General features: G+C 46.2%; 2 protein-coding genes across 2 annotated transcripts in view; one reads left to right on the top strand and one right to left on the bottom strand.

Annotated features, from left to right (window-relative positions):
* Nucleotides 1-9,139, bottom strand: part of LOC134495683 (sacsin-like) — a 29,715-nt gene extending 20,576 nt beyond the window's left edge. Inside the window, exons 1-3 of the mRNA XM_063301270.1 lie at nt 9,117-9,139; nt 8,295-8,325; nt 6,478-6,565 (exon numbers count right to left, since the gene is read on the bottom strand). Coding sequence (XP_063157340.1) covers nt 6,478-6,565; nt 8,295-8,317 — 111 coding nt within the window. The 5' untranslated portion in view covers nt 8,318-8,325; nt 9,117-9,139. The remainder of the gene's footprint in view (nt 1-6,477; nt 6,566-8,294; nt 8,326-9,116) is intronic.
* Nucleotides 9,140-14,565: 5,426 nt separating this feature from the next.
* Nucleotides 14,566-19,697, top strand: LOC134495690 (zinc finger protein 524-like). The gene is made up of 2 exons (XM_063301277.1): nt 14,566-14,996; nt 18,061-19,697. Exon 2 carries the CDS (start codon nt 18,103-18,105, stop codon nt 19,225-19,227), a length of 1,125 nt encoding a protein of 374 aa, XP_063157347.1. The 5' UTR covers nt 14,566-14,996; nt 18,061-18,102; the 3' UTR covers nt 19,228-19,697.
* The last annotated feature ends 7,175 nt before the right edge of the window (nt 19,698-26,872 follow it).

Raw genomic sequence — 26,872 nt, 5'->3', positions numbered from 1 at the left:
AGGAACTTGGTGGAGAGATAGGCCATATCCCCCGCCTGGAACGTCGGTTGTTGGCGCCGGTGCTTGTCGGCCTGCTCTTTGTAAGCAGCCTGTGCCTCCTTCAGCGCCGCCGTGATTACTGGCCATGCTTCCGCGATCTTCCGTCCCCAGTCGCTGGCGTCCACCTGGGGTTCCGGGGGTTGAGGTAGCTCCGGTATGGGGACGAAGTCGCGCCCCGAGACTACTTCGAACGGGGTTTTCCCCGTGCTCGTGTGGACGGCGTTGTTGTATGCGACTTCGGCGAACGGGAGCAGTTCAGCCCAGTCGTCTTGGTGGTAGTTCGTATATGATCGTATAAATTGCTCTAAGGTGGCATTAAGAACCTCAGTGGCTCCGTCCATCTGCGGATGCCAAGCCGTAGATAGGGCCTGTTGGGTCCCCGTCAGCTTCAGGAAGGCCCGCCAGAATTTGGAGGTGAACTGTGTGCCCCTGTCGGTCACCACACGTGCGGGACATCCGTGTAGCCTGTACACGTGGATGAGGAAGAGTTTGGCTAGTTGTTGTGAGGATGGGACCGACGTGCAGGGGATGAAGTGGGCCTGCTTTGAGAAGTAGTCCTTCACCACCCAAATGGCCGTTTTCTTCTGGCTGGGTGGGAGGTCCACTATAAAATCCATAGAGATTTCCTCCCATGGGCGGGAGGGTTCTGCCACCCGTTGCAATAGCCCCGCGGGTTTGCCTGGTGCCCGTTTGGCCCTAGCGCACGTTGGGCAGGACGCCACGTAGGTTTTTACGTCTCGCCTGAGCGCGGGCCACCAGAATTGGCGCCGTGTTAGGTGTAGGGTCTTGAGGAACCCAAAGTGTCCCGCTTGCTTGGCGTCGTGTGACCTATGCAAGATCGCCTGGCGTTGCGAGTCCGGGACGTAGATTCTGCCTTCCCCCCATGCCAGGTCTTGCGCCATCGTTACCTTGTCGGGGTTTGCCAGGAACCAGGGGTCGGTTTTGAGGGCGGCGGCGAGGTCCGTGCGCATTCCCCCTGGTAGTTGCGGTTGGCTTCTTTCCGTCGCCGGTTGTCCCGCCGTCGGCTGCGCCGTAGCGTCGAGCTGCCTCCGTGCGCCGCTTCGGGTGGTCACGGCCATCCCCAGTTGCGAGGCGGATAGGACCGTCCCAATGGTGTCTGGGGCGGGCTCTTCGTCTTGGGGCAGCCGGGAGAGGGCGTCGGCCAGGAAGTTCTTCTTGCCCGGCATGAACTTCAGCTGGAAATCAAAGCGGCTGAAGAATTGGGCCCATCGGACCTGTTTTGGGCTAAGGCGTCTAGGCGTTCGTAGGGCCTCGAGGTTCCGGTGGTCCGTCCAGACCTCGAATGGTTGGGTGGCTCCCTCGAGTAGGTGACGCCATGTCTCTAGTGCCGATTTCACCGCGAAGGCTTCTTTCTCCCAGACGTGCCATCGCCTCTCTGTCTCGGAGAACTTCCTTGACAGGTAGGCGCATGGTTTCAGGAGCCCCGTGGAGTCTTTTTGTAGCAGGATGGCTCCCAGGGAGAAGTCTGAGGCGTCGGCTTGGACCACGAACGGCCGTTCTGGGTCCGGGTGCGCGAGGATTGGCTCCGTAGTGAACAGCGCTTTCAGCTTGTCGAATGCGGTCTGGCACGCGGGAGTCCAATTCAGCACTGTGCCTGGGTTCTTGGCGCGTCGGGTGTCCCCCACCCCTTTGGTTTTGAGGAGGTCCGTTAAGGGGAGGGCTATCTCAGCGAACCCCCGGGCGAAGGACCTGTAGAAATTCGCGAATCCCAGGAAGCTCTGTAGTTGCCGTCTGTTGCGGGGCCGCTCCCAGTTTAGCACCGCTTCGACTTTTGCGGGGTCCATTTCGATGCCGTCCCCGGAGATTCGATACCCCAAATAGTCTAGGCGCTCTTTGTGAAACTCGCACTTTGTAGGCTTTGCATAGAGCTGCGCCCTTCTGAGCTTGTCGAGGACTTGCCTGACTAAGGTTACGTGTTCCTCGTGTGTTTTTGTGTAAATGAGGACGTCGTCGATGTAGACCAGGACCCCTTTAAACAGATGTTCATGCAGTACCTCATTGATGAGCTGCATGAACACCCCAGGGGCCCCCGCGAGTCCGAAGGGCAGTACCTTGTACTGGAAAGCGCCTAGGGGGCAGTTAAACGCCGTCTTCCATTCGTCCCCCTCCCTGATTCGGATGCGATAGTACGCCTCGCGAAGGTCCAATTTGGAAAAGACTTTGCCCGTGGACAGGTGGGCGAGCATGTCCTTCACCAGGGGTAAGGGGTATTTGTTGGACAGGGAAGCCGCGTTTAGGCCCCGGTAGTCGGTGCAGAGCCGTAGGGTCCCGTCTTTCTTCTCCCGGAATAAGACGGGGGCTCCGACCGGTGAGCATGCTGGCTCTATGAATCCCCTGTCTAGGTTTTTATCGATGAACTCCCGGAGGGTTGCCATCTCCTTCGGGGTCATCGAATAGATCTTTGGTCTAGGTAGGGGGACGTCGGGCAGTAGGTCGATCCGGCAATCCGTCTTGCGGTGGGGGGGTAGTTGGTCTGCCTCTGCCTCTCCGAAGACCTCGGAGAAGTCGGCGTATTGTTCTGGTAGGTCTGCTGTGGTAGCGGCGTTGTCTTGTGTGGTCGCCTCCGCTCGTCCTACCGTGGGGTTGCTTTTGCCAGCTGGTACTGGTGCTCGATACTCGCCGTCGCCGAATGTGAAGGTGCGGGTCGCCCAGTTGATCCGCGGGTTGTTTTTCGCGAGCCATGGCATCCCCAGGACTGCAATGGGCCGTCCGATGGGCGTGACTACGAACGATGTGCGCTCGGTGTGAGTGCCCATTTGCAGGGTGACCGGCTCGGTTTGTAGCGTGGCTGGTTTCCCTCCCGCTGTAGAGCCGTCCAGCTGGTGGAATGCCAGCGGTGTGGGGAGGGGGAAGCAGCGGAGGTCGAGTTTGGCGACTAGGTCGGGGTGGATGAGGTTTTTTGAGCACCCCGAGTCCACTAGTGCCGCGGCCGTGGTGGCTCCGTTGCCGGCAGAGAGTTGAATTGCTGCCAATATTACGGAGCTTTTGTCGTTTCGTTGAGGTGGTCCGCGTTGCTGTCCCACCGCCTGCCTCGCCACGCGTCTCAGGGCAAGCGGGGAGCATTTCCCGCCGGCTGGTCGGGGTCGGTATTGTCCTCTTCTCCCCAGTAAGCGTCCCAGCCCTCTTCCGGTGTCGCTGTGGCCACGGTCATTCGGCGGTGAGGGGGCGGCCCCGGGTTGGGTGGTTTGGGGCTAATTTTCGGGGCGGGCTTGGGCGCGCTGGTCGGCGGTCGGTTGGCGAAGCAATCCGCCGTCTTGTGCCCTAATTTGCCACACCTCCCGCAGGGCTCCCGGTTGAACTTCTTTTTTGGGTATATGGGGCCGGCCATCCCCCCGTGTGGTGCGGGTACCTTTTTCCCGACGTAGTTTGTGTCTTCCGTGGTTGTCATAAGGAAGGTGCGGTGCGCGTGTTCGGCTTTCCCCGCGAGGTGGATCCACCCGTGTAACGTTTCTGGGTCGTCGCGGTAGAGGGCCCATTGGAGAACGTCGCGGTTGAGCCCCCTTTTGAAGATTTCCAGCAGGGTGGTCTCAGACCAGTCGCAGACCTTTCCCGCGAGGGCTTTGAACTCCAGGGCGTAGTCAGGGACCGTGCGTGTGCCCTGTTTAAGTCTCTGGAGTGCGCTTTTCGCCCGTACTTTAGCTAGGGGGTCTTCGAAGTAGTTTTTCATCTCTTTGATGAAAGCAGGGAAGGTGGCGAGGGCGGGGGAGCTGGACTCGTACAGTTGGACGTACCAGTCCGCCGCCCTGTCTTGGAGTTTGATCGCCACGGCGGCGATCTTGTCGGCCTCGGAGTCATAGGAGTGTCCGTGCCTCCCCATGAACTCCCTAGCGTTGGTAACGAAAAACGAGAGTTTTGAGGGGGTCCCATCGAAGAAGATGGGGAAGTCCTTTGGGGCCCGGGCGTTTTGCGCGGCCCCGCCTCTCGCTTCCCGGGGTGTGGTGTCGGCCGCCTGTGCTGTCTGCTGGCTCTCCGCTGGCCCGTGTGGGTTCGGTGCTTCGCTCGGGGTGTGGGCTTGTGCGGGGACGTCGTTGGGTGGCGCGGGGGGCATAAGCGCCTGGAGCATGGTCCGGAGTTCCGTCAGCTGAGCCCGCATGGCCGCGAGTTCAGCTCGTGCCTCCTCGTCCACAGCTCGCGCCGCCGCTGGGGCCGGTTCCGTTGGCGCGTCCTCGGGGGTGGGTTGCCGGTGGGGTTCATCGTCCCTCCGCCGCGGGTCCGCTTCCTCCTCCGTCTGATGGGTGTCTCCGTCGTCCTCCTCCGTGTCGAGCACCGTGGGGCTGTCGCTCCACGCCCGTTGCTGGGGTGCGATGTGGGGCGCGGGGTCCTCCGCTGGTTTCGGAAGTCGTGCTGCTCCCTCCCGCGGTCGGGTTGCCTCCGTCGCCATCTCCCCTTGGGGTTGGAGCTGAGGCTCGGGTCGGGTGGGGTGGGCGTCCATGGCTCCGGGAGTCCGCGGTGCCTCTGGCCTCGGTCGGTCCTCCTCTGTCTCTTGCCGCGCGGCTCGCCCTCCTTGCCCGCGCCGTTCCGGCCTCATCTTGCTGGTCTTCTCGCCGTCTACTCCTCCCGCGGCTCGTTGTCGTCCGGTGGGGCTCGGCGAGGCTGAGTTTATGACTCTCAGCTTTATGTCATGCGCTGCCTACCTCTGAATAACGTTCAGACGCTGGTTTGCAAATCAGGTTCTGGTTTATTTCAGGGCAGGTACAACGTTGGTAGAAAAAAGCTGAGAGTGACAGGAGCGCGCCGGTGCGGGGTTTAAATACCCCGCGCCGGTCAGCGCCCCCTCGCTCACGGTCACGTCACCCCCCTTTGTCCCATGCGTTGCCCTGCCATTGGTTGAGGGTTTCCAGGATCGCCCATCCTCAGGTTTCCGTTCTTCTGCTGATTGCTTTCAGCTGGGCGATCCCCGTTGTATTGCCGCTGATGGCTTGGGTGGCTCCGTGATTCGTTTAGCTATTGTTTGTTAGCCGTTAGTCGTTGTGGGTTGATGGCTACTTAACTTGTGCCCCTTCACTTATTTCCTTGTCATTGTCATGAGTGCCATTGCGCTGATGACTTTAGCTCAACGGCACTCATGACAGTAGTAAATATACATAAGTATTTATTTATCTACAGTTAGTCCTTGTTTAGTGACCACAACTGGGACTGGCAGCTCTGTCATTAAGTGAAGTGGTCACTAAGTGGGAAATTATGTGACCGCGACTTGGCTTTCCTTTTCCCGACTGCCCTTTGGAATGCTGGGTGCTGGGATGATTGGCAAGAAGGGAATTAATGTTTGTATTTACATTCATTGGAGAGGAAGGGATTACAAGAGAGTAAGCAGCACCCAATGGGGAATGCACATCGAAAGCAATGTGGTGGTGCTCAGGGCTATGCAAACAGCCCAGTGTACTCCCCACTGTCTGCCTGCTTACTCTCTTGTAAACCCTTCCTCTCCAATCTTTCCACTCTGCAAGGAGGAAAAAAAAGAAAAACAGATAAGGGACAGGGCAATGCATACTAATCTAACGGCGATCACGTGACTGAGGGATGCTGTGAAGATCATAAATGTGGGCATTGGTTGTAAAGTCATTTTTTCAGCACTGTCGTAACTTCTAACAGTCGCTGAACGAGGCAGTCAGTAAGTGAGGTCTACCTGTACATTATTCATATGACTATATGTATAAATATAAAAATATACCTAATGCAAGTGGCTTCCATTCCAAAAATACCAGATTCCCTAACCTGTTGACCTACACGTGGATGGGAACTGCAGCTGCCAACATTTCCCATTAGCATGGACAACACAACTCTAAAATCCCAGCAGAATCCCTGCTGTAAACCTGAACACTCCCTTCTCAGGACTCTGCCTACCCACTTTTCATATGTATTTTAACCCCAATCATTCTCTCAACAGTTTCTGAATGATCTTATAAAAAAAATTGAAATATTACATAAGTTAACAGAGATAATTATATATGTTTACTCAGCAGTAATTCCCAAAGAGTCCAGCCTATTTACTTATGTCCCCATATATTTTAAACAAATAAAAAAGTGCCATGATTTTTCATATAGATTTTTTAAAATATATATAAGGGTTAATTTTTCCTACTTTTCTTTCTCATTGAAAGCAAAACTGCTTCTAAGATATTGCTGCTAAATAACTGGAATATTCTAAAATTAGGAACCATGTTTCTTGCATTAAAATGCAATACAGCACTTACCCACATACACACTTGGGTGTATTTAACCATCCAATTACAAAAAAAATATGATGCAGATATATTGAGTCACATTCTTGAGATGGGCGGCTACATAAATGCGATGAATAAATAAGTATAAATAAATAAACAAACAAGCAAGCAAACAAACCAAGCAGCTAGAGTCCACTCCTCTGTCAACATTTCCAAAGACAAAACACCCAGTGCTTAACTCTCACAAACCCACCTTTAAAATCTGCCCTCCATCTGGGTATTTGCGAAGGATACCCTGCAAATATTTGAGGATAGGTGGAGGTTTCTGTCGAAAGCCCTTCCTGCAAGAGAGACAAACTTAAGACACGGTCCTTGGAAGATCCATGACCTATGGAACGTCCAATAGCCAATTTCTAACAATGCCAATTCAAATACATTGTGCAGCTATTCCATGCATCTAATGCAAGAATAGGAATTTGTGGCCCTGCAGATGATGCCAAACAATCATTCTGAGCATCTTTCACTGCTGTTGATGCTGACTGGAGATGCTGGGACCTGCAGTTTAGCAACATTTTGAGGATCCCAGGTTTTCCATCATTGCTTCTAAGGGATTAAGGGGGTGAGGGGGAGAGTTACTTCTTAAAAAAAGGGCAGAAGTGTGAGAAGACAGAGGAGGGATACAAATACAACACCCCATAAAATTCTGTGAGCAGATGAAGATTATTCATGATTAAAGCCTTGTCTAGAAATACTCGAAGATTTAAATTTTAAATTATTAGCTTTGTCAATAAGCATGGTTTGCTTAATCATGATTTACTGAATAAGCACAGCAGGCTGGGCTCACCATATATATTTCACAGTCACCTCTGGTTCATACGGTTCCATTCATTCAACACATTAAGCCATTAACAAATCATATCCTGGTCCCATCACAACTTCTCTCAGCCTATCACCTCACAAGGTGATTCTAAGGCTAAAACAAAGGATAGAGCTATGTTCGTTGGGGTAACTCAGTCTGATTCCCCCTTGGATGTGGCCTCCAGTGTCCCTCCAAAGGTACTGCCAAATTGTAATATTTAATGGGAAGGAAGAAGGAAACTTAAATATTATAGCTGGACACACTTTGCAAAAGAAATGCTTTGGATACTATAGGAGCAGGTAACTTCTTTGGTCTTCTTTAAAAACAGCCAGAACAAAAAAGCTGTTTCGCTTCAAAGATCAACTCAGGTTTAATGAGTTGATTCCTTAAAGCAACAGATTCTTCTTTTTAGGGTCACACAGTTTGGCTGCTTTAAGGAATAGTGACAGAGGTGCTGTACCCCCATGAGATCCAAAATCCTCCTGCCAAATCCCTTCTGAAGCATGCTCAGCCCCCTTAAATTCACTGAGAGAAACTGTATTAACCCTTTATTTAGTTCAAATTGTTAGCCTGATCTGAAATTGCTGTTAGCAAAAAGCCAGGCTAAAAACATGTATTAATAAAATATAAATCCATGCATGTAAATAATTTAGAATCAAATTTATGTTGATCCTGGCCCTACCTACTCTTAGGGGTGTAGCCATTGCCCCCCACAAAAAAACTTTTAAGCTCCTTGCAGAAATTAAGTAAAAAGAAACTGGAAAATATGCCAGAGAGTCACCCAGCTGGCTTTGCACCTAAGGTGGGAATAGAACTCACAGCCTCCCCGTTTCTGGCCTGGTGCCTTAATCACTACACCAGACTGGCTCGTCTATACCGAGTACAAGACCTATTTTTTTTCCTGGGCTGAGCTAAGAGAGAATGCCCCAAAGTTACCTAGTGACCTGAGGGCAGACCAGAACCTGGTCTCCCCTCTGCCTGTGCATGTACATCATGTAAAATCTCCTATATGGGGATATAATGTAACAGCTGTACTTGTTATAGGCTATTCTGACAGACTTCCACTGTAGTTCAGTGCTTCAGCCATTACATTACACTCTCATGTATCTGCCTGCCAGCTACACTGAATTTCCATTTTCATAATCCCCAGCCATAATCCTCCTGCTTTATCTCTCTCCCTCTTGCACACAGACACACACACACACCCTTACTTTTTTTTCTCCTTTTGAGACATTCTGCAACCTGCAGTAATAGGAAGAAGAAAATACAGAAAATAAAATATAGGCATAACAAGGTGTACCAAGGTGAGGGCAAATTACTTCTAGACTGAATACAACAGAGCTGAGAAATTGCCACCCTACTAGCTAATTTTTAGAAAAGCTGGAAACTTTTTGAGAGGAGAAATCCCTTTCCACATTGAATCTATTTCCTTTCTCCAATTTCCATCTCAAGTCAAAACTGTTCTTTCCAGCCATGCCCCGCAGCCCACTTTTAAAGCCATTATCTCGCTGAGATACATTTACTAAAAACGAAACTTAAAGCGACCATTCTGAATCAGCTCATTCGCCATTAGGCAGATGATTCAGCACGCCAGATTCTACTCCATCGCCGGCGTGATGCAGGAGATCCCATCCATGATAGTCCTCCCAAACTGGATTCTTCAGATCCAGCAATTTTGGACCCCCTAAGATGCAGAAACATCGAACGGAGACACAGATCCTCATTATTCATACACCGATCCTCTTCGTCTCTCTGCAGCGATGAAAACTAGAAATTTTTTCTAACTTAGCCTTTTTTTTAGTGATTCCCCTCTAGAAATCAGGCACACCTAGACGGATCTGTGCCACGTCTCCGCCCAGAGAGGTACTCGAACCATCACGGGAGTGCGATCCGGAGCTACGAACGTATTCTCTGATTGAACACGGGGCTGGGATTAGATGAGCTGGCTCAGATCCAGCCCTCCTTTCTGAACCGATTTAGCCTCTTTTCCCTTCATCATTCCCCACAAACCCGGCATGTCCGCTCCCCATCACCTGGACGCTGCTCGCAGTCTTCGGGTTAATTCGGCGCTGCGCTGCGTCGCGAAATGATTCAAGCAGCTCTCCAGCCGCTTCTCCGCCCAAGCAGCTGAGAGTGCCCCCGGCTGAGATGTTCAGCCCTTAAATAACTTCCTAGCCGGGGAAACGGAAACCGAAAGGACTCTGGCCTGGGGTTGATGATATGGAAAAAGGGATCGGCGGTGGTGGAGAAAGAGAACAGAAACAAAAACAAGGGCGAATCAGCCGCAGACGCCAAGAGGTGCGAAATCTGGGGAGAAGTTTTGTTTTATTCAGAAAAAAATGCGCGAGACTGAAATTCTGCTTGCACCTGAGCAGGCTGCCCACGGAACGGGCTTCTCTGCTCAGGTGTAAGGACTTAAATGGGAGTTACCCCTAGGTAAGCACGTTCAGCATTGCAACCCCCAGCCCTATTTAGAAGTAAGGGACTTACTGCTGGGAAAACACCACCGGTACAGGACTGTGACATAGAAGACCAGTGTTCAAGAAGGCCTTGACCTCACCCAAAAGCCAGATCTGCCTTATCACTGAAGCATCTTGAATCCACCACAGCTGAGGGGCACTAGGTTGGGAATGGCCCTGTGAGATAGGACATGCTGCATTCACACGACATGCTAAGCTAAAACTTGTCTTGATTCCTAAGGCTGATTGGATTGCAGGAATGGGAAGTGGAGGCCTTCCAGAGCTAGGGCCCTAGCAGCTCCAGCAGCGTGGCAGTTCTGGGGACTGCATCTAGAGGGCCACAACTTCCTCACTTCTAGAATGGAGTGATGGTTAGGGTTAGATAATGCTCCATGTCTGTCCTAGGTTAAAGTAATCTCTGCTCATGCTCTTTGGAACTACAGTAATGGAATTTGATGTCATAACATCCAGAACCAGGTTTCCCAAACAATGAGCTGTATCCCTCTTGGGGAGGTGCAGCGTCCAGGGGAGGCGTGAAGAGCCTTTGAGTTACATTGTTAGAATAAATCCACCTTTCCCAAAGTTGCATTGTATTGTTTTCATTGTTCATTTGTGTTCATTCTGGTGTTTGGATTTTTAGGGGAGGTGTGTACCTTAAGATTACACTCAAGGGAAGTGTGATGGCACAAAGTTAAGGAACCCTGATCTAGAAGATGAGATTGCTGAAAGTTGCTCTAAAACTCCCACAAGCAAATTATCTTTGCTGTTCCTCAGCCTCAGCAATTTTAAGATGTGTGGACTTCAACTCCCAGAATTGAAGGCTGGCTGGGGGTTGAAGTCCACACATCTTGAAGTTGCTGAGGTTGAAAAACACTGCTCCAGATGGACATAACTTGGCTTTCCAAGGAAATCCTTCCCTTGGTTTTCCTCAGTATCCCTGCCACACAAAATTGACTAAAATTAAAAGAAACAATGTGAATTGTGCCAGGAATATTAATGACTTCTCCCAATTGTCTTTCAGTAAGAAAATGGCAGTGAATTAGCTCAGATTCTCATGTGACTTTCTCTGCCTGAAAAGTAAAGGTTTCGCAAATCTTTAGTTTTGTTTCTTTGCTCCAGTTAAGAAACAGAATCCAAAACCAGCTTAGCTTCATTGAGCAAAACCTCTTCCACAATCAATATTTTGTTTCTTCACTAAAAGCTTAAAAAGTTTACATGAAGTCAGCCTTTGGTTGCATTTTGTTATACTCTAGCCTACAGGAGGGAGTGGGCAGGAAAGAAGAGAGAGGGAAAATAGAGGAAAAGAAAAGTCTCATAAGATCTTCCTAAATCATTCCACCTGGAAATATCTCTCTCTCACCATCCATGGTTGATCTATTCAGAGATGGGGTCAGGTGAAGGTTAGCAGGAAAAAACAGCAGTGCACTGACTAGACGTTCTACCTTCCCTTTGCAGCAGCATCTCTCTCTCTCTCTCTCTCTCTTTTAAAGCTCAAAACTTCTTAAAGTGTGATGTCATCTCTCAGTAATTGGTTAATTTCAATTCCTCCTCAATGCCAAAGAACCTTCATGCTTTGTTTTTCATTACTTTCCATCCATACTTTCCATTTCATTACTTTCATCTCTTATCAGGTTCTGCAGGAACTAATGCAGCTTGAACTCCAACTCCTGATGTTCTTAGTGAACCACAAAAAAAGTCAAGGGAAAGAAATTGGAAGAACATTGTGGAAGGACCTACAAGGTATGAAAACCTCGATTTGTCACTTGAGTTCTGGCAAAAGCAGGCTTCCAAGAGTTTAAAATGATTAAAAAAACATTGAAGTCATGCTTCTAGTTTTTCAAGAACTCAGACCCCTCCCCTTTCCATAGATAGTTTCAACTCCCTCTCCTCCCCCCCCCCGCCCTTTCATCTCTTATCAGGTTCTGATAAGGTCTTAGTTAAAAATAAGTAAAACGTGGGAAATTGGTATATTGCAAAACAAAGCACCAGCCTCCAACATCATCTTTCCTTTCAAAAAATATTCAGAAAGCAGAATATTCGTCCAAATACTCTTCTAGCATAACCCTAAACCAGTGTCCAGCTCCTTTTGAATATTCTCGTGGAATAGCATTAAACTCATGTCCAAACTGAGTCCAACTATCAGCTGATAATTAGTTTCCATTTTAAAGTACCCATGGAAACACTTGCTCAAAACCGGAGGGAGTTTTGACAGATGGCTAAATTAGCCTAGACATCCATCAAAATTCATTGAAACAAAGCCAGATGAATCTACCAACTCTTGTCTTTAATGTGCTCTGTATGCTGTAAATAAGAACAGGACCATTTAGTTATTTCTTAAACAAACTGACTTGAACAAACTGAATCTTCCAGATTGAGGGCGGCAAGATCAAATTAGCCACAACCCTATTGGCTTTTCACAAGGTCCTGAAGATACGGCTGTGTTCCTGGGCATGGGGGTCCGAGTGCCAGCTGGAGCCCGTTAAATGGTTGTATAGATGATTGTTTCTGTTGCTTTTATCTTAGCTGCCGATTGTCTGTTTTGTACTTTTTGGTGTTTTCTATTGATTTGTATTGTTTATTTTATTTATTTATCAAATTTTATCACTGCCCATCTCCCCACAAAGGAGATGGTGTTAGCCACCCAGAGTCACTTGTCTGAGATAGGCAGCCATCTAAATTGAATAAAATAAATAAATGAAACATTATAAATATCTGTGGTGCAATATAGTAACATTTGCCAGTATTATTATGGTGGCAAGACAGAGACTGCAAATTGGGGCCAGCAAATTTTTTGATTGTCTAGATTTTTGCCAGGTCAAGGACTTGTGGGTCTCACTGGGAGAAAGAGCCCTTTGAAAATAAGATGGTACACAATGCTTTGTTTGGAACCATGCTCACCAGTGCAGAAAAAAGGTAAGTGGGTGGGGAGGGGGGCAGGAGGGGGCAACATCACCAGTTTGCCTGATAGGAAAGGAGCATTTTATGACTGGCCAAACCCAAGAAAACAGCTATTTTGTGGATGAGCAAGCTCCCCTCCCCATCATAGTCTTTTGGGGATAATGGGCATCACATGTTTTTAAAATCCCACGTGTCCTCCAATCCAAAGATTGCAAGATTTGCAAAATTGCTGGTAGGTGCACCCACATGCTGCTCCTGGCCCTATATCACTACTGTCATAGGTCGAGTGCATCTGCAGAGTAGGTGGATCAGCGTGTTCAATCATTCTGGGGGAGGTCAGGGGTCTTTGGTCAAAATGGGTACCTTGGAAGCTTAAGGCACTCGGTTGCCCCTCAGAAAACAACTGAAAAATGCCCATTTGGAATACCTTTAGGACACTGTTTCTCAATCTTGGCAGCTTGAAGATGTGTGGACTTCAGCTCTCAGAATTCCCCAGCTAGCATGCAAGTTGCAGTCACGTGATGTCTCGCTTAACAAGTCACAGTGACTTGCTTAACAACTGAATGGGAAGTGACGTTGTAAATCTGTTGCAGTCATGCGATGGAGTTGCCGGTCCCAATTGTGGCTGCTAAGCGAGGACTACCTGTATATTTTGCCCTTGTTCACCCTTCTAAGCTATAATGCTAAAAGACCATAGCCTTGTCTTACCATCTTGATCAGATAGGTGCCATCATAATTTTTAGCTTGTTTTCTTAATTTGTTTGCCTTTAGGGTTTTTTTAAAGAAATGAACACATATCCTTATATTATTACATTTATTTTGAAAGTATTAAATCATGCTACTATCATAATCACTGCCAAATCTCAAGAGCACGATCTTGAGGCAGGGGACCGGAGCTGTAAGAAAAAGGGCTGGGTGGCTCAGGTGGCATTTTCCTGTTACAAATGAATGCCTTCACAGGTGAAGCAGCAGCAACTGTTAAAAGTCATTTTTGTCCATAATTCTCAAAGGACAGAGGCCAACACACAGGGGTCCCTCAGAGCGAGCAAACAATTCAGGGATGTCATACCACATGGGCATTCACGGGGGAGGGGGTGGTGTAAAAAAATTCATGATGGAAGCTGCAGTTGCATGATTGAGGCCTCACTCCTTTTCAATATGCAGTGGGTTGCCATCTTGACCTTTTTTACATCCCCCTCCCCTTGGATGACCCTGGATGGCCATGATGTCTTACCTGTCACGCCAGAGTACAAGATGTGTGAACAAGGAAATCTTTCTAATAGTTAGTGCAGAAGCAACCCAGATCCATTGTGGTGACCTGCAAACCTTTTGGCTGTATTTGTCAATACACTGAATCTTTAATTAACCACATACGGTGATCACACATAACATGCCAGGCTAACCTGAAATGCGGTTCCCCTTGAAATCCATGTGGCTCCCACCCTGAGGGCTGTTTTCCCAGGCCCTGGGCTAAGGTGTTGGATTTGCTTGTCTTTATTTTGGTGGTGTTGGACAGAATCACCACTGTGTTCTCTACCATTTCTATTTTCTGTTGTATTTTTATTGACATGTTTGTGCTGTGAGTGACCCAGAGTTGGTCTGGACTGAAATAAATAAATAGCCTGTGGTTGATTCATGAGTGGTGGGAAAACAGTTAATGCTAATTTCAGATTCCCTCTAGGAGCCTCAGCAGGTGGTAGCCTCTGGCCAACCATGTCTGGACTCCCAGGCTAAACATGGTTGGGTGGAAATCTCCAAAAAAACCCCGAGGGTGGCAGCGACAAACCCTTTTCATAGTTGCCAAGAAAACTACATGGATGTATCTATGTAATAACAAAGAGTCAAGCTTGACTCAATGAGGGTCATCCCTTTGAACTGTCATTTCAATAGGGGTCACATATCGCAATATGCTATTAAATGATGTGCTTGGTCTTGGCATAGAACAGTGTTTCTCAGCCTTGGCAACTTGAAGATGTGTGGACTTCAACTCCCAGAATTCCCCAGCCAGCAAGGCTGGCTGAGGAATTCTGGGAGTTGAAGTCCACACATCTTCAAGTTGCCATGGTTGAGAAACAGTGTCACACAGTTGAGGAATGTGTAAACTGGTTCAGTTCAGAAATGGTTAAATCATGGTTTAGCATTATGTTAACTAGTCCTTAGATCGCCCCTCTCCAAAGTGCTACCTATGGTGGAAAACCATAACTGGGCAGACAAAGGGGTAGCTACTTTCTATCCCCCTTAAAGGTACGAGGCAGCAACCCCCCACGCAGCAGGGACCCCGGCCACTCTTAGTCCACTCGCCGTTCCTGGTGCCCCCTTCTCTTGACCAGTCGGCAGCACTAGGACCCAGGAGCCGCTCCAGAATGGAGGAATCGTTCTCTCCGCCGGGTCCCTCGGCTGGGTCCGTACGCCTCCCGGATGCCCAGCTGAGACCAGTCAGGCTCTTTTGTTCTGCAGCGGCCGGGCTGAGAGGCTTCCCAGCAGACGATCATCTCTTCCCCTCCCGCTGCCGGCCCATTGAAACCCTCCGCTGCCTTAGATCACAATGCAAAACAGGTAATAGCTGCTCCGTAGGTCTTCTGGATGGGGTGGGTAGCGCCCTTCTTTTCAGCCAGCACAGCCCGAAGCAGAATTGCGGGGTGGGGAGGCTTGAAGCTCTGACCGCTTATCTGCAGGCTGGGGGCGCAAGGAGGAAGGGAAGGGTAATCTTGGATATTTGTGATGGATGAGAAACAGTCTCATTGCTATGAGTCCTCTGCCTTTGGCAACCCTGTTGAAAGAATAAGGGATAGAGGGAAAATGAGGATTTCTTTTTAAAAAAGTAAAATACAATTTTTATAGGACATTTTCCCCCTTTCAAGGGATGCTACGACTGCTTGGAAACCTTCTTGTGTGTGCGTGTGCGTCCTTTTTAAACTGTCTTGTCACTGAGTTGCAAGTGCTTAAGGGCTGGCTTGTGCTGTTCCAGCTGGTGACAGAAGGGCACTCAGCACATGCCCAGAGGTGCTGTCTCCCCCATTGTGGGGGGAAAAAAATCAAGCCCGAAAGGACAGGCACTCAAGACAGCACTCAGGGTCCTTCTAGAATTTCTTAGGGGAGTCTAGAAAATGTATTGGTCTGAGTGTGACAAGGACTCACATCAGGTTAAGCAATGAAAGTGGGTATTTTGCTACAGCTGTGACAGGAGCTTGGTCACATGAATTTAGCTGGAAGTAGTGCATGCATTCCTTGCCTTTTCCAGTGTAGGAAAAGTGTAGGATTGGTAGACTGTGAACAGAAATGTATTTGATGGTGCAAAGTGGAAGGGCCTTCCTTGTCCAAATTCAAATTGACCACATTTGTAATCTATGTTCCCTATTTTCATTCTCTCACTGTCTTTGCCTTCCCGCATCAGTATTTCCAGTAGTAGATGCTGCTGGATTTTAGTGTGTGTTTGCTTAGAAAAGTGCAAAGGAGTGGATTTGGCAACTTCACAGTACAATTTCTTTAAGATTAATCAAGAATCAAGAGGGTTTTTTTATTATTATTCTAAAAGTGACATTTAGAAATGTTCAAAATTCCAGTGTAAATCTGATGATAACATTTAAAATTACCAAAAATTGAGTGCAGTTCTGAATTCTAGTCTGTATCTCAGAAGTACTAGGATCTGAAGTTATTAGTAGATACTTGGTGACTGTATAAAAATGCATATCCCATCTTTCCTCTAGGAGCTCAAGCTGGTGCAAATGGGAGTCTTCTCTTATTTTATTTTCACAATAACCTTGTGAGGTAGGCTGGACTGAAAGATAGTTATTGTCCCAAAGTCTCCTCAGCTCCAATCCAGTATTTACTATATCAATAAACATGTACAGTACTTTTTTTTTTTTAATCGTATGGCATAGCAGTTCAGTGTTCATGCTGCTTTGCCTTGCTGGGAAATCCTTGTGAGGTCCAGCAGCCAGATATGTAGACTATTTAGCCATGACAAGTCACATTGCCCAGGGTGCACCACGAGGAGGCTAGTCTACATTGCACCGAGTTGGGCTGAGAGAAAGTGACTGGCCCATGGCCACCCAGCTGGCTTTCATGCCTCAGGCAGGACTAGAACTCACAGACTCCTGGTTTCTGGCCCAGCGTCTTAACCACTAGGCCAAACTGGCTCTCCCTGTACAGTACTGACATTCTAGCACTGGGGGTGGGGGGTGGCTATTTGAAATTGGACTCCAAAGCAAAAGGAACTTCAGAGTGGACCCTTTGATTTAGCCTGATTAGAGCTTTGAGAGGTATTTGCTACATTTGTCTTGAGGTATATGCAGGACTAGATCTAAGCAATGCAAAGACAAGATAAGCCAGAGAACTTTTGCAAATGACATCCATTGCAATTTGGGAAGAGTTGGTACTCTCCAAGTAATTCTGGGAATTATGGCTTTTGAGAATTAGGACACAAATTTAATGACTGCATCAGTCTCTATAACATCAGTAAACTACTTTATTCTACTTGCAAAAGTGTGATAAATTTTGTCGAGTATAATGTGTGCACAAGCCATCAGGGTAAAGAAAACAAGCCAAGGTTACACAAATATATTTTCCAAATTGCTTCTATCCCTGCCTCTGGGCTGCTCCTTTACGTGATGGAGCTTGTACTTCCTTACATTTTATTTGACATACTGTAGCTCCCTACTATACTTCTTTACAATTGTTAATGTAGCTTAGATCCTCACTTTACCCATAAATGCACTTCAAAAACTGGAGAAAAGCTAACTATACTCTTGTACCAAATTGATAGGATGGTTAAAAATTATGGTACAAATGTTATGGCCCATCAAAACAGCCCTGGCTCCCAATGAATACAAGAAACAGTATTGCAATTTTCTTAGGAAGTATTTTTCAGAAGCAGCTTGCCAGTAACTTTTTCCTTAAGCTGAGAGACAGGGACTGGCCCAAAGTCACCCAGCTGGCTTTCATGCCTGAGGCAGGACTAGAACTCACAGACTCCCAGCTTCTGATCTAGTACCTTTAACCACTACACCAGATTGGCTTGTATTATAAACACAGTCTTTCTTGTGGGTATAATAAAAATCACAGATGTTCATGCAAATACCATGAGTACCTTGCATTCCCAAAGGTGTGCTGCCGGTGCTTAGATTTTTGCTCACAAGTGTAAGGCAAACATTCACACGCAGACATTTGCATTCACAAGAAAATATATTATTTGAACAGATAATACCAAACAGTTCCATCCATGCTTGTGTGCATTGTCATTCTCAACACTTTTCTAGACATTTTGAAAGAACTCTACATATAAGTAATGAGAGATTTGGCTTTTATTTTAACTCACTTTGGAGCAAGCATTATACTTCATAAAAATGCTGAGGAATTTAAGTTTAATAGCTTGCGAGGCATGATATATCATAGTCTTGAGCAAGTTTCCATGGAAGTGAGTCCTACTGAATCTTAGTTAAATTTGGCATTATTGGGCTCTTAGCTCCTTTGGTGTTTTTTACCACTATAATTCTGGAAGGAGTATTTTGAATGTATTCTCATGACTCAGTGCAAAGATGACAGTGTGTTAAAGGGATAGTGTGCATTTCGTGGGTGGGGGTACTTCCTCATAGTTCTTACTGTTCTCCCATTTCTACAGCGATGTCCCTGTAGCTGATTGCACTCTTGTTCCTGGTGCCCAATGGAGCCATCTCACAGGTGGCATGTCGACAGGGGTGATGGGCATCCAGCGGAGCTGCAGGCAAAGGCTCGGGTACTGGTGCCAGGAGGGAGTAGCTGGCCAAGAATGGAAAACCATGGTGGCAACAGGCTTGAGAACCAGGTGATAGAAAGTTTCCCCCCGGCTCCTTGGGACCACTATATGCAGGCCCCACTCAGCAATGATGTCACGCAGCACCAAGTGGCTATAGAAGACAGGCCTCCCCACCCCGAGATCTACAGCATTGCCCTGTGGGGTCCCAAGCTGCATTCTGCACTGACCAGACACAGAGGAGGAAGGTCTAACGCACACACCTCTGCTCCAAACTCTAAGCATCTGGGTCCAGCAGGAGAGGGAGATGCCACTGACGAGGGGTCTCTGGTGCTGATTGATGCTGAAGGGGTGCCCCACACAGTATCACGACAGGAAGTGGAGCTGGCTGGACAAATGCAGTCTTCGGAGCCTGAGTTGCTAGCTTCTGCTCCACCACCACGGCAGCTGTACTTCTGCCCCATTTGCCTACGGACGTTCCTCTACCAGTCCGACCTGGAGCGCCATAGCATCACCCACTCAGAGAGCAAGCCATACGTGTGCCGTGAGTGTGGCAAGGCCTTCAAGCGTTCCTCACACCTTCAGCGGCACAAGCACATCCACACGGGTGAGCGGCCCTTCAGCTGCCCCGTTTGCCGCAAGGGTTTCCGAGAATCCGGCGAACTGTTACGTCACCAGCGGGTCCATACTGGGGAGAAGCCCTATCAATGCCAGATTTGTCGACTGCGCTTTACAGAACGCAACACCCTCCGGCGGCATGCCAAGCGCAAGCATGCCCGCGAGACCTACTATCAACGCTCTGTGGAGGAGGGAGGGGGCAGCTGGACCACAGCGGGGGACTGGGAATCAGAAGTGGTGGCGGGAAGTGGGGACTGGGGAGCAGAGGAGCTTGGGAGTGGCTGGAGCAGTGAACCAGTGGAAGACTGGGTTGGGGGTGGGAATCACTGGAGGGAAGCTGCAGAAGGTGAGGTGGGCAGCATTCCTGTAGCCATGACACAGATGTTAGAGATGGAACACATCAAGGATAAAGACAAACCTGGGATTCAACCCCCGTAAATATGCAGAAGTTGGGAAGACAGACCAGGGACAGTGAAGGATCTGCAAAAAGTTTGTCCTACAGTTATCTACTGGGACTTCATACTTGCATTGAAACATTCTCTCTGTAAGAAAGGACATGAAACAAAAGAGGGATCTACTCCTAGAACTGTTCTACAGTGTTAAAGTCCTTCGAATAGCACTGTACAGGCATCACCAAAGACTAGAGAATGCTACTGGTGGCAGGGAATCAAGGCTGCCCCCTTTTGAACAATTGTACCACAATATCCAGAGCTGCTATGGGGGTAGGGGAGCACTTCATGTTTTTAATTCTCTCACAGGTGGAAATGAAGCTGAGAATGCTGTTTTCTTATGTTTCTTGTGGTTTTCCTGAAGAATTGGTGCAGGGAGAGTTGTGTTCCTCTCACAATTGCACCAAACAAAATATTGATACATGATGATCCTCTGTAAAATGAATTGCGCCCCTCTGAGCTGCTTGTTGTTTTGTTTTCCTTCAAAATCCATATCCATGCAATGGGGCGTATTCCATTTACAAACACTTTAATGAATTAACATATGCAAAACAGCACTGCTTTTTTTCTTCCTTCCTATTCCACATTCTCTCTAGTAAAGGTGAGAGATTTAGACCTCTCTCCACTCCCTACAGTCTGTAAATGCTTGAGCCTAGAACAGCTTTCCTAATCTGGTGCTCTCCAGAAATTACCAACTTCAGTTCCCATAATTCCTCCAGCAATGTTGGGAGCCAAAACTTCTGGAGGACACTTGGTTTGGGAAGACTGACCTAGAGCTTGAGAGAGCAGACAGAGGTAAACCTGGAGTCATGTGTGGTTATTCAACTTTTCTTTTTCCTTTTGTGCTTAATAAGTGCTGGGGGAACAAGCAAAACTTTCATGGATAAGCTGAGATCCAGCTTCCATACATGTTTTTGAAAAACTGAGGAATTAAAAGGAAATACAAGATGAAATAATCTGCATGCAGGCATTCCTTCCTTGTAAAGAAGCCTATTCTCTGCAGCTGGATCTTTACACAAACTTTGATTTACTTTTAAATAACTGCTTTCACCCGATGATAGTATTGAGACAAAGAATGAGCAAGGCAGATATGCTAGCACTTCAATGGAAGCACAAATGTACATTGTCATGTTTCATCCTGAAGAAATCTGAAAAATTATTCTTTGAGGGAAGTGTTTCCAATAGTTCTATTATGAATTCCTACCCTCTCACAGAATTGTATTTCCATGGTTCCTTCAAGGGGAATAGGAAGTTATTTGTAATGCAAAACTACCACAAGCTGTGAGATGCTCAGAATTTTGACTGCAAATACTATTCAGCAAATAATGCCCAAATCTTTCCCTTTACATAAAATGTATAGAGGAATCAGTCTTCTCTATAACAATCTAGTTTTAAAATCAAGCAGATTAAAAAGAAATTGGGGACTGTAAGTTTACAGGCACATTCTTTAATATGTAAAAGCTGAAAAATAAGGAAAGGGCTGTTTATTTCAGATAATTGCTGTCACTGATCCAAGTCCTGGTCCAATCAAGATATATTAGTAAGGAAATAAAATGGCAGGGGAAGGGTTTTGACTCTTGTCAAAATGTACTTATGGCTTCCTGGACCAAATGTAAGATATTTCATAATGCAGTTTCCATGAGACTGTGTGTGTGCTGTTCGTGACAAGAGATCAGCATTGTGTCTCCGGGTATAGGATCTGGGTCTTTCTGAGGGAGAGTACAGTTGTTGGATTCTTTTACTTCTGTTAAAAGCATTAGGTTTTTGTTACAAGAAAAGAGCAATTTCTGCAAAATAGAAACATAAGAATATGTCACAAGACCTGTACTTAATGTGTATGTATTTGATAATGTATATGGTCTGCAATATTTTTTAAAGGATAGGTTCTTCTCCCTTCCAGGGCTAGCATTTCACAGAATCTCAAATCTGCCCATGCACAATACTGCACAGCAAACATTCAAGACGAATGTGTGCCAGGTCGCACAGATGTTCTCTATGTTACTTGATTAGAAATGGCTGCCATTCTCTGCCATTCTTTCTGGGCAATCATACTTATGAATCTCCATTTTATCCATGCATGTGTGTGGTTTGTTGCAATGCTTTTTCCTTTTTAATTGGTTTTCTTTGCACCTAAGCAATAACCTGTGTAGGAAGAACTTGAGTTGAACTCATGTGGCATTTGTTCAACATTACAAGCCATTTCTCTGCAGTGGCTCTGGTGATTTCATTTCCACAGCACTGCAAAGCATTCCAGATGATGGTTTGCAGAGCAACTTAAATAAAGAGTGACAGCCTAATTCACTAGGTGAGCCACAAATGTTTCATAACACAGAATGGCTGTCGAAATACTTAGGTTATGCTCAAATGCTTCTCTGAAATGGACTCAGAGTTATGTTAAAGGAGGAGTTGGAGGTGGGCTGGCTACTTGTAGTATCAAGCAAATGTGTCTGAATCTCCTACTTTCCCAAACAGAAGACTTTATGAAGTGGCTTGGTTTATGCAATTTATACAGAGTAAGGAACTACGTGAATCCTTCCTCTCCTTTAAAAAAAATTTTTTTTTTACATTTCCAAAATTGCATTTACTGTAGAGTCATAACTACTTCTTGTACCAAAAGCTGAAAATACAGAACAGGAAGCAGAGGAAGGATTCTGTAGACAAGCTTCTCAACAACGAGTATGCGTATATCTGTCATCATGTAAGAGTACCTGTGATTAGCAAATTCAAATTAGCAATGCAATCTCTGTTCACAAAAAGGTCTCTCATCTCTACCGTTTCGTTAGGAGGGTTCAAATTGTGTCTTTGTGTTTAAAAAGCCAAGATTTTAAAAGTACTGATTATGTCAGCAGTTCCTACAAGTGCTGTTTTCAAGGCCACTTGAAAACCATATAGAGTATGATATGGGTGGGGAAAGAGTGTGCAAATTCCCTCTCTGAAAAATTACACCACTTTGTTTCCTACCTGTGAGAATTATATTTGGCACTGGCAGCTTACCCTGGAACCAGTAAATAAGACAAATGAACTTTTCATGTTTTCCCTTCCATCAGTGAGCATATAAAAGCCCAATCACTTGTGGGGGGGGGGGGGTTGGCTAGCACCACCAGAGATGAAAATAGTCACGTTCTGAAGCTTGAGTAGCCCTGTAAATAAACAACACTCTATTCCATTGAAGGCACGTTGTCCACCCTGCTACGTTTCCATCCAACAGTATTGCTGCTTTTTCCATCAAATAAGCTCCCTCTCTAACATTAACACACACACACAGCAAACTGCATCTGAGTGGGAGGAATGGAGTCCAGCTTTGCCTTGAACTACCTCCAGGGCTCTCTTGTTGCCCAGGCCGCCAAGTTATCTTTGTTGCCATGGAGACCACCTTGAGCACAGAGTTGGTATGTTCCAAGCAGAATCTTTGTTAAGAAGGGCCTCAAGGCCTTGGGTGTTGTGAAGGCTGCGGGAGGATTAAGCAAAAAACCACTATCTCATTCCTGGCTTTTTTCTCTTAGCTGCAGCAATATGAATGGCTGAAAAGCAGGGAAACAAAATAATGGATGCAGGATTCATCTTCAGGCAACACGCTGGGGAAGGTTCCATTCACACCAGCTGTTTCTCAGGAGAAGCGGCCCAAGACATCTGTTTAGCAGCTGGTCCAATTCACACCTCATAATTCCCCATTTGAGCTCTTTTTGAATTTTGCTGTGAGATAGTCAATGTTTCCATTTTTTTAAAAAAGGAAGAAAAAGCATCCTTGCAGGGTTTCCTGTGGTGTAGCAACTGATACCAGAAGGGCCATATCTACATAAAAAAAGGGACCAAGCTTTTGATTGTAGATTTTTGGCCATCTTCTTGACTTTTTTTGACCCATCTGTAAACACACATGCACACATACACACACACACCCGATGCCCCTGGTCATAGCGCTATGTGGCTGGAATAACTGTTATGATAGCAAAGGGAAAATCTGTTCTGGAGGAAGCTCCCTACCTGCTCCTGCACTGCGTATTTGGTCAGTGATGGATGCAAGGCTGAAGCTCCAGTCATCAACTACTGTAATAGATATGCAGGCACCACATCCTAAAGCAGAGATGGGAAACCTATGGCCCCATGGGCCCAAGAAGCTCCAACGTTCCATTTTTGTGGTCCTCAGAGCCCCCACTGACCATGACTACTGAAAACTGACAGCAGTTCCTCGCAATTTTGGATTGAGAAGTAGATGAAAACGGTAATACAAAGCCTAAAATAAGCATGCCACCAATTAAAAACAAAGGAAAATCCTAACTCTTCCCACAACCAAGCCATTTGAGGTGGCCATGCCCGTTTTACCATTCTCATGCTCCCCCCAAATGCTTAAATGTGGTTCTTGGCCACCCAAAAATTGCCCAACTCTTTACCAAAGGAACTGAGACAGAGAGGTTCTATATCTGACAGCTGCCTTTAGTCTTCTATAACCCCTTTCTCAGCACACTGCCAGCCCCCATGAAAGCACAAAGAAAAATATAGCAATGAGATACGTTTTAAAAAGCTCTGGATTGTCACTTTTATAATACTTTTATCTGTATTTATAACTGCATTATTTGTGTATGGTGCCTTGAGAGTCCAATTTGGGGGCTTAATGGTGGATTAAATATCCAAAAATAAACAGAATAAAATTCCTCACAGATTTTCTCTGTTTGTGGAAGAGAAAAGATACAATGCCAATTAATGCATGTTTCAACTTGAGATGCCAGACTTCTTGATATCATGCCCACATATTCTTATGCTTTAAGAACAGGTAGAAAATAAAAAACTGGTATGAGAAAAAGTGTATTATTTATTATATCAAAAGCCCCAGCAGGGTTTGAAGGAGTACCTCTTTGTCAGGGGTCTGAAAAAAAAGATGAGGTTACATGTTTACAATTTATGAAACAAGTTTCAAGTATGCCTAAAACATACATTAATATATGCAGAGAAAACATATGTATATGTACCCATGCAAAAAGGGAAAAATATAAAGAAATGTTAAAAATACAACACATGCATATGCTTGTTTCACAGATTGTAAACATAGCATTTTATTTTTTCAGTCATCTAATAAAGAGAGATTCCTTCAAAGTATATTGGAACTTTTAGTATAATAAAGGATACATTTATTTCTCACACCATTTCCCCTTATTTTTAATCCATTTGATGAATTTCCTCCTGTTGCTTTACAGCTAGCCAGAATTTCACTGAGCTAATGAAACTACATCTTCATCTTTAACTGCCAGAAGGAGGTAGATTTTATTTACAACTGTATTTAATGTTTATGTCTCTGCTTTTATTTGGGCTCTGAGAAAAGAACGTTTTTTCCCCTGCATTGACTTTTTTTTAAAGGTGCCATGTCAATTTCCATGTGTCCAAAACATATGCCAATGATGTCAGAATTTTTAAGCACAAAAGTTGCTATTCTACCTTACCTTACGCACTGGCAGCAGATGAGGCACAGTAACGGACAGTGATTACTCACCTTGAGACTAATGAACAGAGTAGGTAAAGGTAAAGGTTTCCCTTGACATTAAGTCCAGTCGTGTCCGACTCTAGGGGGCAGTGCTCATCTCCGTTTCAAAGCCGAAGAGCCGGCGTTTGTCCATAGACACTTCCGTGGTCATGTAGCCAGCATGACTAAAAGGAACTCCGTTACCTGCCCGCCAAAGCGGTACCTATTAATCTACTCACATTTGCATGTTTTCGAACTGCTAGGTTGGCAGGAGCTAGGACTAGCAACAGGAGCTCACCCAGTCATGCGGATTCGAACCGCCGACCTTCTGATCAGCAAGCTCAGCAGCTCAGCAGTTTAACCCACAGCGCCACCGCGTCCCTTTTAATGAACAGAGTAGGTATATTTATATGCAACATACAGTTTATTTCAACAAGGTAAGACCTTGTTGACTTACCAAGCAACTCCTGACTCTTGTCCATGTTTACAATTACAGTCATTTCCAAATCAAAATATTATTTAATATATATAGTAAAATGCATGCCCTGATATAAACTGTTCTATTTCATTTCATTTTCTATTGTGACAAGTACTGAGGAAAATGAAACAGAACTATTCTGCAGTTATACTTGGCCGAAATTTGCGTCCACATCTATGCCATTTGCTCCTCTTTGGTCCTATGCTGTTTTGGGGATACTTACAGCACATCATATATATGTGTTTATAAAACTGATGCCCATCCAATAGGTGGGGAATTGGTATATTGGAATGATGGCTTTTCCACCCAACCTACCAAATAAAGCATTAGCTCCTCAGTTTGAATGTGGACACTGAAGAGTAGGCACTATGCTTGAGGATAAATATATTTTATATATCTTATCACTTCACAGGAGAGCCTCATGTGGCACAGAGTGGTAGGCGGCAGTATTGCAACCAAAACTCTCCCCACAACCCGAGTTCAATCCCAGTGAAAGCTGGATTCTCTGGTAGCCAGCTCAGGTCAACTCAGCCTTCCATCCTTCCAAGGTCAGTAAAATGAGTACCCAGCTTGCTGGGGAAGGTGACGACTGGGGAAGGCAATGGCAAACCACCCCACTATATAGTCTGCCAAGAAAATGTCGCAAAAGTGGCATCCCCCCAAAGGGTCAGACATGGGTGCTTGCACAGGGGACCTTTCACCATCACTTTGCAGGACATTCTATACTCTACTGCAGTATTTCTTAAACTTTTTTCTCTCAGGACGCCTTCACGCTTTCAAAAATTATGAAGGATCCCAAAAGAGCTTTTGTTTACTGTATTAAAAATTAAAATCAATGCAATTGCCGCCACTACCATTTCTCATTATTGTTTGATGGGATTTTAATATTGTATTGTTTTTTAACATGTCAGCAAATTATTTTGATTTTGCAGATCCCTGAGAGGGTCTTGGGGGACCCCCATGGTTCCTAGGACACTTTAAGAAACACTGTTCTACTGAGTTGTATTATGTGCTATGCAACCCATTGTGTTTACTGTGTAGTCTTTCCCAGCTCTCTAAATATTTTGATTACATTTCCCATCACTTTTATCACATTCTGTAGCTGTGCCACCAGGGAAGGATGTAATTAGTTCAGCCTATTTGGACAGTTGGGTAAACTGTTGTAACAGTATTTATCAGAAAACAATTATAATAATGTGACGGTATTAAGATGACACACATCTCTCAGTGACTTGGACACAAGCTGAAACGGTCGTGCTCACGGAAATTTAATGCTTCATATCCTGTAATCTTAGGGGCAGCTATCCACAGGATAGATTTGCAAACCAGTATTCACCCATTCCTTCATCTGCCATGAAGAAAAAAGCTGTACATGTTGAAGTTCTATCTGTCAATCTATTTTAAGGCCCAGAAGGCCCGCAACCCGCACACTTATGCACGGACCCACTGACAACACTAACTGGGCTGCAACGCTTTCTGCTCTGCACGGGCGCCCCTGTCTCGCGCTATCCTCTTTACAGAGCATACCACTGCAGCAAAAAAAAAAAAAAAATGGGAGGAAGGCGACGGGGAAGATACGCCAGCTCTCGCGACGACTCACAGGCACGGGGGAGAACAAGTGGGCGAGCGCGAGGGGCTCTGGGAAACGAGGCTGGCGGGGGGGGGAAAGGAACAGAATTCGCAGAGGCCTGTGGGTACGGGGGG

The sequence above is a fragment of the Candoia aspera genome, chromosome 4 (genome assembly GCF_035149785.1).
Source record: "Candoia aspera isolate rCanAsp1 chromosome 4, rCanAsp1.hap2, whole genome shotgun sequence".
In the NCBI taxonomy this organism is placed as follows: Eukaryota; Metazoa; Chordata; class Lepidosauria; order Squamata; family Boidae; genus Candoia; species Candoia aspera.
This window is presented reverse-complemented; position numbering and strand designations above follow the sequence as displayed.

Excerpts from the sequence above, each read along its gene's own strand:
- LOC134495690 (XM_063301277.1), top strand. The coding sequence starts at position 18,103 with ATGGAGCCATCTCACAGGTGGCATGTCGACAGGGGTGATGGGCATCCA.